Genomic DNA, 15,994 nt, shown 5'->3' with positions numbered 1-15,994 from the left:
ATGCTGTGTATGGTGGTACATACCTTTAGTCCCAATACTCTGAAGGCAAAGACAGGCAGATTTTTTTGAGTTTGAAGTCAGCCTGGTCTACACAGTGAGTTCCAGGCTAGCCAGAGCTACAGAGGGAGACTCTGTCTCAAGACAACAATAAAAACAAAATTAAACCCCACCATGAAACAACACCACACTCCTAGAATGTCTATAGTTATAGACAAAAAGAAATACTTAGTGAATATGTGGAGAAGCTGAACCCTCTTAACATTAAGGGTGAGAATGTAAATTGATGCAACTGTTTTAAGTCTGGCTCTCCCTTGAAAGGTTAAGCATGATTATGATATGACAGAAGTTCCACTCCATGGCATATATACAAGAGAAACAAAAATAGGGCTCTTTGCGGAATGATGCTGGCGCATGCCTTTAATCCCAACACTCAGAAAGCAGAGGCAGGCAGGCAGATCTTTGAGTTGGAGGCCAGCCTGATCTACAGAGTGAGTCTTGGAACAGCCAGGGCTACACAGAAAAACAACAGAGAGAGAGAGAGAGAGAGAGAGAGAGAGAGAGAGAGAGAGAGAGAGAGAGAGAGAGAGAGAGAGAGAGAGAGAGAGAAAGAGAGAGAGAGAAATGGCTCATGGCATTCATAATACAAGGTAGAAGAAACAGCTGAGGAATGTACAAGTAAAATGTTCATTCAATGGAATATTGTTTGGCAATAGAAGGAAATACTGATTAGTGTTACAGTCAACTGAACCCTGAAAACATGGTGTTCTAGTTTCCTTTCGGTTGCTATGACAAACACCATGAGCAAAAACAACTTAGGATGGAGGAAGATTGATTTGGTTTACACTTCAGGCCATGGTCCATCATTGAGAGAAATCAAGACAAGAACCAAACGGGAGCTTGAAACAATCCACAGATGAATAGTGTACCTGTGCTCTTGTTCTCTCTCTTGTCTCTCTCTCCGTGTGTGTGTGTGTGTGTGTGTGTGTGTGTGTGTGTGTGTGTGTGTGTGTGTGTGTGTAAAAGAGAGACTAAGACAGACTCATGCTTGGCTATGCTTAGCTACTTGTATTTTTTTTTTCCATTTTTTAAAAAGGTGTCTGAGGACTGGAGAGTTGGCTCAGGGCTTAAGAGTACTGACTGCTCTTCCAGAGGACCTGGGTTCAATTCTCAGCACCCACATGGCAGCTCATAACTGTCTGTAGCCCAGCTCCAAGTGATTTGACACCCTCACATAGACATAAGTGCAGCCCAAACACCAAAGCATATAAAATAAAAATATATAAGCAAAAATAGTTTTTTAAAATGCGTCTGGGTGTTTTGCCTGAGTTTGTCTGTGTACCACTTGCATGCTGGTGGAGACCAGAAGAGGGTATCAGATTCCCGGGACTGGAGTCACAGATGGTTGTGAGCCACCACATGAGTGCTGAGAATAAAACCCAGGTGCTCTGGTTGAGTTAACTGCTGAGCCACCTCTCCAGCACCTTAGCTACTAGGCTCCTTATGTAGCTCAGGACCACCTGCCTAGGGATGGTGCTGCTCACAGTGGTCTGGACTGTCCTGTCTAAATAAGATTCACACAGAGAGCCATGTCCACATGCCAATCTCATTTGGTAATTCCTCGGTTGAGGATGGCCTCTCACATGACTCTAGGCTGTGTCAGGTTGACAAAGATAAGCAGGGGTCTTAGTTACTTTTCCTGCGAAGAGACATCATGACCAAGGTAACTTTAAAAGAAAGTGTTTACTGATGCTCATGATTCTGGAGGGTTAGAGTCCATGGTCATGGTGGCGGGCAGCACGTCAGCAAGCGCGTGGCCACTGGAGCAGTGGCTCAGAGTTTACACCCATCCTGATCTGCAAATTGGAGGCAGAGAACCAACGGGAATGGTCTGGGCTTTTGAAAGCTCAAAGCCCACCCTTAGTGACACACCTCCCCAACAAAGCCACCACTTAGTCCTTCCCAAACATGCCACCAACAGGGGACCAAGCATCCAAGCATAAGAACCTATGGGGGCCATTCTCATGCAAACCACCACACTAGGGCACATGCTAAATGAAGGAAATCATTCACAAAGACCACATATTACATGCTCTCATTAATATGAAATGTTCAACAGAAGCAAGTGTAGGTTGTCTAGACCTGTGAGGGGGACGAGGAGCAACTGCAAAGGACACAGGGTTTCCTTCAGAGTGATAAAAGGGCTAAGTTGTGGTGATAGCTACTCAGTGAATATACTAAAAATCATTGTACACTTTAAGTTGACACCCTGTATTATGTAGAATCTGTCAATAAAGCTTATTTAAGGAAAAAGAAAAAAACTACCGAGTGTGGGAATTACAGTACTGTGGTAGACATTAACATTTTGACAGGAAACAGGTAAGTGCTAACCCAGCCAGATGTCTTAGCAGATAAAGGCTCCTGCCACCAAGCCTGATGACCTGAATTTGAACCAGGACCCACGTGATGGAAGGAGAGAACTCACTCCCACAAACTGAATGCACACGTGATTAATTTAAGAAAACCTAAGTGCGGAGGTATAGGCATGCATGATGGCTGGTGGGAACATAGGTTAGCACATCTATTTTTGTTGTTGTTGGTGTTGCTTTGTTTTGTTTTTCGAGACAGGGTTTCTCTGTGTAGCTTTGCACCTTTCCTGGATCTCACTCTGTAGACCAGGCTGGCCTCGAACTCACAGAGATCCACCTGGCTCTGCCTCCCGAGTGCTGGGATTAAAGGCGTGCACCACCATCGACCCGCAGGTTAACACACCTAAATGGGGAGTCTGATGTTTGATGCCCAGCTGAATTTTTAAGGAAGAGCAAAATGTAGCCAGGTGAAATGAGACAAAAACAAGTCTGGGTTTACTACAGGACTTGAGAGAAGTTCAGGAGTTTAATCCCTGTGACTTGCACAGTACAAGGAAGAAGGGGACAGTCCATCTCTCAGGAGCTTGGATTATGAAATTTCAGAAAAATTCATGGGGGCCAGTAAGATGGCTCAGTGGGTATCTTGTCACCAAGCCTGGTGACCTGAGTTCAATATCCAAGATCTAAATGGTGGAGAAAACATGTTATCCTCTGCCCTTTAAATATGCATTGTAACACCCATATTCACACACATGCTCACAAAGTAAATAAAATGTAATAAATTAAAATGATATGTGCTGACTGGGAGCAGTTGTTCCTGATTGTAATTCTAGTACTTGAGAGGCTAAGGCAGGAGGATCACCATGAATTCAAAACTACGCTTGGCCTGCAGAGTGAGCCCCTGGGAGATAGCTCATTGCCTAGCATGCTAGAAGCCCTGGATTTCAGACCCCCAGAACCTACTCCATGACAAGAACAGGTGAACTATATTGCAGTTAAGGATTTGTAAGCCAGACAGTGGTGGCACATGCCCTTAATCCCAGCACTTTCAAGGCAGAGGTAGGCGGATCTCTGTGAGTTAGAGGCCTGCCTGGTCTACAGAGGGAGTTCCAGGACAACTAGGACTATTACACAGAGAAACCCTGTCTCAAAGAAAAATAAAATAAAACAAAATAAATAAAAAGAGCACTTGTAAAACCCCACACACATAAAATATAAATAATTTTTAAAGACTCAGTTAAGGATTTTTATGAGTGTTTGCCTGCAGCATGTGTGTGTAGAGCCTACAGAGCTGCATTGGACCTCCTGGGATGGGAGTTACAGAAGCTCTGGGCCACCATATTGGTGCTGGAATCACACCCGGGGCCTCTGCAAAAGCAGCAAGCACTCTTAAATGCTGAACCATCTCTCCAGTCCCATGAGCTGAACGTTGGAAGCAGGGATTTCACCAGTGAGACAATGAAGACCACTCAAGGGAAACAAAAGTGATCAAGAATTTGTGCTCAGGCTGTGCGTGGCGGCCGCCGGCTAATTCTGGAACTAGGAAGACAAAAGCAGCCAACATAATGCCCTCCTATGGAGATGCAGCATCAGAACATGAGAATGGAGGATGAGCCGGCTAGTTATGGACATACTTATGTAATAATATAAAATCTGTTCCGTGCTCCCACCATCCTGCTCGCTCTTCTCAAGGCTATTGTATTCGGAAGGAAGCAGAAAGGAAAGGAACTTGTCCAAGGTTGCACAAGTAAATGGCAGAAACACAGTTTGAATCCATCCGGTCTAACTGTAGAGAGCAAAACTTCAAACTGCCTTCACGCTGTCCTGCTTTTCTAATGAGTTAAGCTCGTGGGACTTAATTCACCCTGGGGACCTCTTACAGAGGGATTCAGTAGCTGCTACTTTTTTTTTTCTTTATTCTTTATAGCACCCCCTTTCTCTGGTTTCCTCTGTCAAGAGAGCAGGTGGAAAGGGCTGGGAAGATAGCTCAACAGTCAAGGGTATTGGTACCTCTTCTGAGGATCCAGAATCGACTTCCAGCACCCACACGGCAACTCACAATCATCTGTAACTCCAGTTCCAGGCTATCTTCATGTTTTCGTCTGGCCTCTATTGCACCAGGCACACAGACATACATGCAGGCAAAACGACCATACACATAAATTAAAAGTACTTACAATAATTTTTTAAACAACAGATGGAAAACGAAGATAACAATTTGACTCAAAGGCTGGTCTGATCTTTCATCCTTTCCCCCAAACCCTGTGATTCATCTGACTCTGTCCCCAAGCCTTGGATTTAGGAGCCAATCATGATTACAGCTGCTACTTACACACCTTTTTTATTCAAACTCCAGGGGGTTATACTGTGTTTTCAACTCTCCAGTATGGGTTGGCAAAACAGACAATGTCATCCTTGTTCATAGAAATAAAAATCTAAATCAGAAAGTCTTAAATAACTGGGCAAATCACTTCTCTGACTGATGGCTAGGATTCTTTTTTAAATAAATACATTACGGTTTTATATTTTTCTTTTCTTTTCTTTTTTTTTTTTTTTTTTTGGTTTTTCGAGACAGGGTTTCTCTGTGTAGCTTTGCGCCTTTCTGGACTCATTGGTAGCCCAGGCTGCCTCGAACTCACAGAGATCCGCCTGGCTCTGCCTTCCGAGTGCTGGGATTAAAAGCGTGCGCCACCAACGCCCGGCTACGGTTTTATATTTTTATGTTTTTTGTTTGTTTGTTTGTTTGTTTGTTTTGAGACAAGGTCTTGATGTCATGACCCTTCGCTTCCCAAGTGCTGGAATTACAGACACGGGCTACCACTCCCGGCATTTTAGGACCTGTTTCATTTGTTGCTTCCCTTTTTTTAATAAGCACCCTTGGCGGAGGTTTCTTTACCTGCAAAATGAACCGGTTGAACTACGTATTTCTTTTTGAACAACAAAACATTTGTTATTCTGGACTTGTTTAGAGTTAGGAAGGAAGATTAGTCACACGAATCTCTACTAATTCAATGGAACGAAATCTGGTGTCTCCAAGCAACCGGGAGCAATTGAGGGCCGGATCACTCCTGGCAAGGCAAGGTTGGAGCGAGTACGATGAGGCGGCGGAACCGACTTTGCAGGCGCTGGGGACGTGTTTTGCAACGCACCAGGGACAGGAAGTGTACTGTGTCAATAAGGGTCTCCACGCCCGGCGGCAGCAGGGTCACTCACGGCTGGGCAGGTTAGGTGGGTCTGAGCCTTTGATTTTCAGGAGACCCTCAGAAGCGGCCAGAACGTCCAGACCGGCTTGTTCCGGTAACAGGTTAGACAGGTTGACCTTGGCCGCTCCTCTTTGCACTTTGCCACCCGGGTCGAGGCAGATGATGTCGTGGGCTGCTGCCAACCTGAGAGGGAGAGCTGCCCGATGCTTTCGTGCGCGATGCCTCGGGTTCCGCGTGGGTCCTTGGTGTGCCTCCCCGCAGGAAAACCCCGGCTGCGGTCCAGCTCCACACAGGACCCTGCGTGTCGGCGCGGCGGCCTCCGCGGGACACAATAAATGGTCTAAAGTCCGGCACATCAAGGGCCCCAAGGACTTGGAAAGGAGTCGAATCTTCTCTAAACTCACTCTCAGTATCCGCCTGGCGGTTAAAGGTGAGAACCTGACGGTCCCCACTGCTGATCACTGAGGCCTTTTTGGTGCCTAAGGCTTCACTTGCCTCCCTAAGCTGGAGTAGGGCCAATTACTTTCTTTGTGTTTTCCAGTTGCCATTGTTGACCTACCCGTAACTCTCAAAGCACCCACCTTCACTGGATATTCCCGTTTTCCTTTCCAAAAACCTTTTAGAGACCTGCCCTTAGGAAAATAGATATGACTCCATCAAAGTCTGTAGGTAGATAGGTAAAATAGAAATAAACCATAAGAGTCAAGTCAGGGCTTGAGAGAGAGCTCAGCGGTGAAGGGAACCTGTTGCTCTTGCTGAGGACCTGTGTTTGGTTCCCAGCACACACGTGATCGCTAGCAACCACCTGACACTCCAGTTCCAGGGTACTCAACATCCTCTTCTGGCCTCCTCGGGCACAGCATACATCATATTTGCAGGTAAACACAAACAGATCTTTTTTTAAAAAGCCAAGTATGTGTCTTTCTTGAAGGAATAAACCAAGCCTTCTGCAGCTGCTTTTACTAGCACTGAAGGCTGTGGCAGGCATGCTGAGTCAAGTCATTTCTTGCCTAGGCTTAATTTTTCCTCGCCAGAGCTCCTGAGACATTTTCTTGGAAGGTTGGTTTGGAACCATGTATCTGCTCAGTGGTGCAACTGTCTTTTTTCTTTCTTTTCTTTCCATTTTAGTTTCAGGCACTGGTAGGAGTAGGGGGAAACATCCTGTGAAAAGTGTGGGTCTGAGATTAAGAAGGCGTGAATTCTTTCATTGGCTAGGTTGATTCAAAGACCTTCAAGAAGTGGCGTAACTAGTGAACTTCAATGTTCTGTAAAGCAAGGATAATCCCCACCTTGAGGTGGCTTACAGCATACAGAAGGCATTACGCTGATGTCAATTTACCCCTACAACTTGTGCCTGACGCTTCCCTTGCCTAACAAGGTTTTGATTTAACCAACATGTTATTTTGATGGGGGGGGGAAGGTACTACAGAGAACATCCAGCATAGCCTGAGCAGGAGTCCAATGTCATGTGAACATTTCAGAGATTAATAGAGTAAGAGCAAGGGTATTCTTATGAGTCAACCACTTCATCTGACAGAAGTGGAGTTTGCTGAAACCTAGCAAGATGATAACTGTTCCTGCAGGCAGAGTGAATTAGGAACTTTTTTTTCTAGGCTGGGTATGTAGCTCTGTAGTAAAGCACATGGATAAGACCTTGGGCTCCATTTCCTGTATCCCTGACCAAAGAAACTTCTTTTCCAAAATAATTCTTCTTATTCTAATGGAATCACTAGATAAGTATCTTTTGTTTGTTAGAGACAGAATCTCACTTTTTCCCCCCAAGACAGGGTTTCTCTGTATAACATCCCTGGTTGTCCTGGAACTCCATTTATTGAGCAGGCTGGCCTCGAACACACAGAGATTCACCTGCCTCTTCCTCCCAAGTGCTGGGGTTAAAGGCAAGCACCATTATGCCTAGCCAGAATCTCACTCTTAACTCAGACTGACCCAGAATTCATTATGTAGTTCAGGTTCCTGCCTAAGCCTACTGAGTATCTAGATGAAATATTCTGCCTGCTGTGTGTGTGTGTGTGTGTGTGTGTGTGTGTGTGTGTGTGTGTGTGTTTGGTCTGTGTGGACATGCATACAGAGACCAGAGGACAACCTTGGGTGGTATTCCTCAGCCACTGTTCACCTTATTTATTTTTGTGTGAGTGTGTGTGTGTGTGTGTGTGTGTGTATATGCATGTATGTGTGTGTGTGCCAGAGCACACACGGAAGTCAGAGGTCAACTTTCTGGTGCTGGTTTGTGTGGATTCTAGGGATAGGCCTCAGGTTGCCAGGCTTGTACAGAAGCACTTTTATCACCATCTCTCTGGCTTTATTTTTTTTATTTTTTGATTTAGGTTTCTTAAATTTAGGTGGCCTAGAGTTCACCAACTAGGCAGGCTGGCTGACCAGAGAGTCTCAAGTTCTGTTTCTAACCCCCTTGTTTTGGGATTATAAATTGGTGCTGGTGTTTTCTTATATGTGAGATCTAGGGATCAAATTCAGACCCCTTGCTTGTAAGGCAAGCACTTTGCACCCTGAGCCATCTTCATTGGATAACATACTCTAATGGAGAGTAATTTGCCATTGTTTTGGGGTTGGAGAGGCTGGAAATCACTTCTTTCTCCATACTAGATGAGATGTCTTTGATCGTTCTTTTCCCTTTATCCAGAGGGAGGCCCCAACCCCGAGAACAACAGCAACCTGGCCAACATCTTAGAGGTGTGTCGGAGCAAGCATATGCCCAAGTCAACTATTGAGACGGCGCTGAAAACAGAGGTGTGTCCTCAGTTTCATGTTGTTATTATTGACCACAGCCCTCAGGGCTCCATGTTTGGAAAGCCACCAGAAATTCCTTAAATGATCAGAGAGAAGAGTAGGTACATGGTTGACATCCCAACCCAGAGACCTTTGGGATTTCTCTCTTCTTGACCTTTGGTTAGAGGAACATGACTGGGAATAGGCGATGTAGACAGTATGGAGACCCATAGAGGACAGAGCTGCGTTGTCAAGCTTGGAGAGGATAGGGAGAAGAAAGGACAGGTGAGACGGGGAAAGCCCTGACGTTAGGTTGGAGGAGGGCTTGTTTTCTTCTCAGATGCTTATGTCTAAGGGAGAAAAGTCAGGAAAAAGAGGCAGTGGTATGGGTGGCGGCGGCGCACGCCTTTAATCCCAGCACTCAGGAGGCAGAGGCAGGCGGATCTCTGAGTTCGAGGCCAGCCTGGTCTAAGAGAAAGAGGCAGTGGTAATGGTGGCAGTGGGAGGGATGCTGGGCTCCAACACTGCTTCCTCTGGAACAGGCAAGGACTTGAAGAGTTAGTAATTTCTTTCTATTGTTTTCTTTTGAAACAAGGTCTTTTTGTGTAGCCCAGGCTAGTATGGGACTCATGATCCTCCTGCCTCAGCCTCACAAGTGCTGAGCCTACAAAAGTGTCTCATCATTCCCTAGAGTAATTATTGTAATAGCTGGCAGTTATTGGGTGCTGGTTCCTGACCAAGTCCCTTAATAAAAACTCGACATGCATTTTTCACCGAATCCTGAAAGAGACCTAAAATGGAAACTAAGGCACAGAAAAGTTTGGTAACTTGATTTAGGTCATGCAGAAAATGGCAGACCCAAATCAAGGCAGCCAGACCCCAGAGCTCAACAGGGAGCTTGAATTTCATTTGTGAAAGTGGATGGGAGGAGTCATCTAGAAAGCCTCTAGAAAGGTACAGGGTAAGGTGCTTAGAAAGAGTAGTGATGTGGACAGGGGGTGAGGTCTAGGGAGTCTGGAGGAAACCGGCAACTAGTTGTGAAGTATTTGAATTTAGCTACAGTGCCGAATTCAGTGGCCCCCATGACATGTTCCGGGTGATGTTTCTATCGCAGCACCCAGCAGCCCAGGGCTAGCGGCATTGAGAATCCCTAGCTAGGCCTCACATGGACTGGATTACAGGAAGATGAATAAAAGTAGGAGTGACTGTGGGGTGGAGGTGGGATCTGGTTAGAGAAGGGTGGAGGCAGAGCTGGGGAGGCTGCTTGGGAACAGGGGAAAAAGCTCCCTTTCAGAAGGAATAGTACGTCCGCTGATGTCAGAAGTTGATGCCATTGGCCTCCCTCCCCTGTCCGGAAGACAGAGACAAAAATAAAGACTTGAGGGCCCAAGCTCAAGTAAAGTCTTGAGAGGTCATACATGGAGTCACTGCTTAGTGCCTGTGGGTTGGTGCTGGCATGGGGGCATTGGGACATTAGGAAACATGACAATGGATTTTTTTTTTTAATTGCAGAAAAACAAGGGAGTTCATTTGCTGTACGAGGGTCGAGGGCCTGGTGGCTCTTCTCTGCTCATTGAGGCATTATCAAACAGTGGTCCCAAGTGCCATTTGGACATTAAATATATCATGAACAAGAATGGGTAAGTATGTGTATGTAGGGACAAAGGGGACAGAAACTTTAGGTTCCAATTCTATGCAACACAAATGCCATTATTCCTCAGCAGTATTTCAGGTTGTAAGCACGCTTCTTCCTTAATGGAATCCAGTGTAATAACTGCTTTTCCCTTAATGTCTTCTGAACGAGATAGGATCCCATAGGTGTAGATGAGGTCTTTTCCCCATCATTCCATCTGTAGCCGTATGATGTGCCAGACTTGAAACATTCCCCCAAGACAGGAGTCTCAATAGAATTGGAAGCAATGAGCACAGTTGTTTCCTGCAGGCTCCCATAGATGCAGAAAACAGAAGATGGGGATGCTCTTGGACAGTCTCCTACCCAGCAGAGAGGTTTGGGTGTCTCTGGGTGCTCCAGGGGCCAAATGGGTCAGGATAGTGTTAGAATGCAGCACTTCGTGGAGACTGAGCTTCCCAAATCGTCCATGTGTCGTCTCTTCCCTTTCCTGTAGGGGGATGTTGGCTGAAGGAGCGCGTCACTTCTTTGACAAGAAAGGAGTGGTTGTGGTTGGAGTAGAGGACAGAGAGAAGAAGGCTGTCAACCTCGAGCGTGCCCTGGAACTGGCAATCGAAGCAGGAGCCGAGGATGTGAGAGAAGCGGAGGATGAAGAAGAAAAGAACCTTTTTAAAGTGAGTACGGAGCCCGGTAAGATGGCTCAGCTTGCTGCCAAGCCCTACAAGCTGAAGCCTTTGTGTTTGGTGGGCTTCCAAGGGCTCTCCAATAGATACTTTAAGGTATATTTCTCTGGGCTTCTTCCTTCCTGTGTGTCAGTATACAGGTAAAGCAAAGAATTCACAAATTGCCCAGTGTTATTAAGATAAGCGGGAGGCTAGGACCTATTCTTCTGAGTTGGTGAGGATGGTTCTGAGCATTGGAACTGTGAGCTTCAAGCCAATGATAATACAGTACAGCTTGCTCCACTCAGGACTTTGCAAAGTGCTGCCTGGCGTGTGCCATTGCTTCCTGGCTTCTCACCTCCTGCCTGTCTTTTACCCCTAGTTTATTTGTGATGCCTCGTCACTGCATCAAGTGAGGAAGAAACTGGACTCCCTGGGCCTGTGTTCTGTATCCTGTTCCTTGGAGTTCATCCCCCACTCAAAGGTGCAGCTGGCTGAACCTGACCTGGAGCAGGCTGTTCACCTCATCCAGGCTCTCAACAACCATGAGGACGTGGTCCATGTTTATGACAATATCGAATAACCAGACTGTGCCTGTCTCCAGGCTCTTTCCTAGGTTTCACGAGCTTGTGCAGCACTCTCGGAGACTGAAACAGATGGGCACCTATCAGAGACCTGATGCCATGGCTCACAGCCTTTAGAAAAAGGGACTTTTAGCTTTGTTGGTATCACAGGGCCACCTGGGATACAAGGTGAGACTAGCCAGCTGGTCTGACTCTGATCCCAGGTGACTGGCCCTTGTCAAGATTCTAAGTGTCTTGTACTATAGAGTGGAAATTGACCATCAATAATAACAGTAGTGATTGATTATTCTTGGATGTTGCATTGATGGTATAACTCTTGAGTTGTCCCCAGTTTGTGTCCAGTTTTCGAACTTCTGGACTAATGTTCAGGCCCACATACTTGTCTCTCTATTTTAATACTAAGATTGTCTTTTTTTTCCCCCTTTCTTTCCTTTTTACAGTAGAAATGTGGCTGTTCTCTGTGGTTGAATGGTGGCCTACTGAGCTGGTCTTTTCACTCGCTCATGCAGCTCATATTTCTTGAACATCTTTCTTTACAAGAATTGTGCTTTTCCAGAGACCAGGCTGTTCAGTTGATGCTTCGATCTTGCTCTAAGATATAGGACCTCAAAGGGGAGACACGGGGCTGTACCCATGGTGCTGTCCCAGGGTAGTGTGGACTGTGTTTATCATTTTTTTTTTCTTCACGTGGTTTCTGTTCCCTTTTCTCTCAGCTTAAAGGCTTTAGTGCCATAGGAAGTCAGGTGTCAAAAGGGACCTCCTCAGGATCTACTTTGACCAACCCATGTGTGTTCTGAATATTGATTAACAATGGCTCTATCAGCAGGTAGGGTTGTTCTCCTGAAAGGCTACATTAACCTGGGTCGAGAGCTTGAGGACTACTTTTAGCTTCTTTTCCAGTGATGGCAAATGATAGGAACACCAATAACTAGAAGGGGGACGGGGACAAAAGGAAGAGTGACAGCTGAGCCAGAGCCTAGCCTTTGTACCTTTGGCTCTTTAACAGTCACTTCTGGGTTAGAAAGTCTAGCAGTGTCGACTGCCTGTGCTGTAGTATATCAAGCATAATGCTTCTGGAATGGCATTTGAATCCAGGTCATCTACCAACTTACAAGCTGTTAAGTCAGTTCTGAGCTCAGAGTATTTCTTTCTGAAGGAGCCTTAGGTAAATAAGTGTGGAAAAGTCCTAATACTGTGAAGGATACTTTAGCTTCTAGGAAAGGACAGCTGAAAGCCAGGAAGAGCAAAACAAAAAGAACAGAACAGCCCAAGATCATACCAAACAGATGCCCTTATGCCTCATATCAAAGTCATAGCACTAACTAGGGGTTTTAGTTTTGCTGGGGACAAATCATCTAAAGATCTGAATTGGTACATCGTCAGAATGGGATGACTTGATGTTGATAAGCTGCTTTCTAATTGATATGTCATTTATTTGATTTTACAACAAACCTATGAACTAGAGCAAGGGCTTAGGGAGTAAAGCATTTGCTATGCAAATGTGAGGACCCTAGAATGTGAGTTCAAATCCCCAGAAGTCATGTAAAGGCTAGATACAGTAGTGTGTACGTAATCCCAGTGTTCCTATGGGAAGGTGGGGGCTAAGACAGGAGAATCCCCTGAAGCTTGTGAGCCAGCTAGCCTGATGTTTATAGCAGCAAAGAAGAGACCCTGTCTCAAACAAGTGGAAGCCAAACACTGACATCCTGTCTATACACATGCCATGGCACATGTGTGCCCACACTTACACACACAAACATACTGGCACATCATATACACCCATGTACACATGCACATGCACAAAAAAAGATTAAAATAAAATAATTATTTTATGTATAAGTTATCTCACACCTAGGGCTGGAGAGATGGCTCTCATTTTTTTTTCTGATCTCCTAGGGCACTCACATATACATGATATACACTCACACACACACATAAATAATAAAAAATGAAAATAAATCTCATAAAAAACAAAATAAAACCCTCAAGTTATCTCATACCAAACAAAGGAGAATGGGCTTAATACATCTTATGTTGATAGTGCTTGTTTATAAAATAGTCCTGTTTTAGAAATGTTGAATATAAATTAAGTTGATGGAATGTGATCATTTCTAATCTGAGAAATCTGTATGAAGGAAGCTTGTTCTTAAAGGGAACTTGGCTGCTCTTATGAACAGGCCTCATCCTATCTAGAAGAATTTGTTAATATGGATTGTTGTGGAACCAGTTTCCCCACACCGGGCCCTGCTGACTATTCAGGAAGGCGCCTGCGAGGGAGGCTCTGCACTGACCCCTGGTGGTGCCCTTCTCGCTCCCACTGTTAAGAGGAAAAGGAGAACCGGACAGACTTGAACCTTTCCTGCTATTTCTGGATCTAATTGAGACCATAACATATAAATAAAGATAGTCACAGCCATACAATGTAATGAAGAACAACAAGTCACCAGGATTGTGAAGATATGTAGTAAAGGCATTTAAAAAGGGAAAAATTTAGTTTAGTGATAAATTCTGTCTGATTTTCATCAGTATAAAAGTGAATTTTATAACAAGAGCATCTGTGTTTCAGGGAAGAAAGCTTAGAGTTTTCCTTGCTGTATTGTCTTTGAAATTCCCATGGAGAACATGAAAGGGTTTCCAGGAATCTCAGAGCAATAATAAGAGTTTGGGAGTGGGCAGGCAAAAGTATGGCCCTTCCTATTGCATAGTAAAGCCCCGACATTCACTATAAAAAAGTTATCTCTCTCAGAATACTTTATATCAAGCTGGCTATGGCGACCCACACCTGTAACCCCAGCACTTAGAAGGCAGCAATGGGGGGACTGCTGAGGGTTTAAGGTAACTTGGTCCCCATATGGAGTTCCAGGCCAGCCGAGGCTACACAGTAAGACCTTGCCTCAACAGAACAAGCAGAAGAATAATTTATATCGTAGAATGTTTACAATATAATATTATAAAGATTCAAAATTACAAGTTTGTTGGGCTAGGGGGTAGAGCATATGCTTAGCATGTGTGAGGTCCCTGAGTTCAATCTCTGGCACTAGAAAAAGAAGCATATGTACTAGATATAGTACAACTCAAGTTTTGAAATATTTATTTAACAATACTGTGTCTGTTAGGTCTTTTTCTTTCTTTCTTTCTCTCTCTCTCTCTCTTTTTTTTTTTTTTTTTTTTTTTTTTTGCCTCCTTTGAAACAGGGTCTCATTATGATCTAGGTTAACCTCAAATTTGCTATGTGGCCAAAACTGGCTTTGAACTTCTGATCCTCCTCTCAAGAGCTTATATGAGGTTTGGTTTTTGTTGTTGTTTGTTTATTTATGGCTAGGAGGAAATATATGAGAATTTCAGAAATGGCAATCTTAGAGTTGTGATGTTGTCACTGATCTCTCTTTTTTCTTTTCTTTCTTTTTTTCTTTTTTTTTTTTTTGCTTTGTTTTATTTTAGTTAATGAGACAGAGACTTACTCTGTAGCCCAGGCTGGCCTTAAGCTCACTATATAGGCCTTGAACTCACAGCCATTCTCCTGTTTTACCCTCTCTAGTACTGAGATTACTACAGGCATGAATGATCATGTCTGCTATTATTACTGAGTTTTCCTTTCTATAATCATGTTATTATTTTTATCAGGAAATTTTTGTTCGTTTGTTTTTCAGTGTTAGAGATCCAACCCAGGACCTCACGCATATGAGGCTGTACAGCTGAACTGCATCCCTGGCCCAAGGGGAAATATGTGAAACCAGTAAACCAATAGGTGCTGGGTGTGGCCCTGTATAGCAGTTATTCCAACACTAGAGATGCTAAGCAGGAGGATCTGGAGTTTGAGGTTAGAAAATAAAACCAAAAACCAAAGCTAAAGCCCAAAACCAACATCCGACTCAGATTATTGCCTGAGTAGCAGACAGACAACATCTGGAAGTCTGAGCATAAGAGGTTTTTTGTTTTATTTTGTTTAAAACCAGGACTTGAACTTCCTGCCTCTGCCGCTGGAGTGCTGATTACAGGTGTGAGCCACCACACCTGGCTCTGGCTCACCTTTATGTCTGAAAAATGGGGCTGGGATGACTTACATCGGCTTATCTTTGATCATTATCTTAGTAATACAAAGTTATTCACTGCCTTGAAGCCACACTAGGGTTATGTTCAAGTGTTCTGATGAGCTGAAAGTATTTATGACAGGCTCTGTCTACAGCCCAACTTTGACTTATATGTGTGTGTGTTAGGACTGAGCCTAAAGTCTTGCTAGGCAAAGGCTATAGAGATCACCAAGCTATATCTCCAGCCCTGTTTTTGCTTTTTGAGACAGGGTATCACTAAGTTGCCCACACTGGCCTTGAACTTGTGATCCTGCTATCTCAGCCTCCTAAATGGATAGAATTATAGGCCTGTGCTAGCAAGCCTGTCTTACATTGACTCTTACAAGAAGTGCTGCTGTGGGCTGTGGATGTATTCAGATGATAGAGTATTTGCCCCAGACGTGATCCCTAGCATCATGTAAACTGGGCATGGTATAGCACACCTATAATCTTAGCACTTGGGAGGGGAAAAAGCAGTGTTCTTGTGTATAACTGCTGTCCTTTTGCAAGAGGCTCTGGTGTACTCAGGGGATAGTGAAGGCTATGGTTCTAATCAACTATGGAAATTCTGCAATGCTGTTAAGTTACTATTTTTAAAGTCTGTGCATGCTCATGCGCACACTAGGCAAAGGGCAACCTTCCCTGTCATCCTCAGGAACACCATCCACTTTGAGACAGGATCTCTCATTTGCCTGGAGTTGATCAGTAGGTTAGACTGGCTGGTGAGCGAGCTC

At 44.5% G+C, this 15,994-nt stretch overlaps 1 protein-coding gene across 1 annotated transcript; it reads left to right on the top strand.

Moving 5' to 3' along the window:
• The first annotated feature begins 5,510 nt into the window (after positions 1-5,510).
• Positions 5,511-11,477, top strand: LOC114690403 (translational activator of cytochrome c oxidase 1). The gene is made up of 5 exons (XM_028865169.2): positions 5,511-5,999; positions 8,229-8,335; positions 9,827-9,954; positions 10,441-10,618; positions 10,989-11,477. Exons 1-5 carry the CDS (start codon positions 5,729-5,731, stop codon positions 11,187-11,189), a joined length of 885 nt encoding a protein of 294 aa, XP_028721002.1. The 5' UTR covers positions 5,511-5,728; the 3' UTR covers positions 11,190-11,477.
• The last annotated feature ends 4,517 nt before the right edge of the window (positions 11,478-15,994 follow it).

The sequence above is a fragment of the Peromyscus leucopus genome, chromosome 8b (genome assembly GCF_004664715.2).
Source record: "Peromyscus leucopus breed LL Stock chromosome 8b, UCI_PerLeu_2.1, whole genome shotgun sequence".
Lineage (NCBI taxonomy): Eukaryota > Metazoa > Chordata > Mammalia > Rodentia > Cricetidae > Peromyscus > Peromyscus leucopus.
The sequence above is the reverse complement of the archived record's forward strand: the minus strand, read 5'-3'. Positions and strand labels throughout refer to the sequence as shown.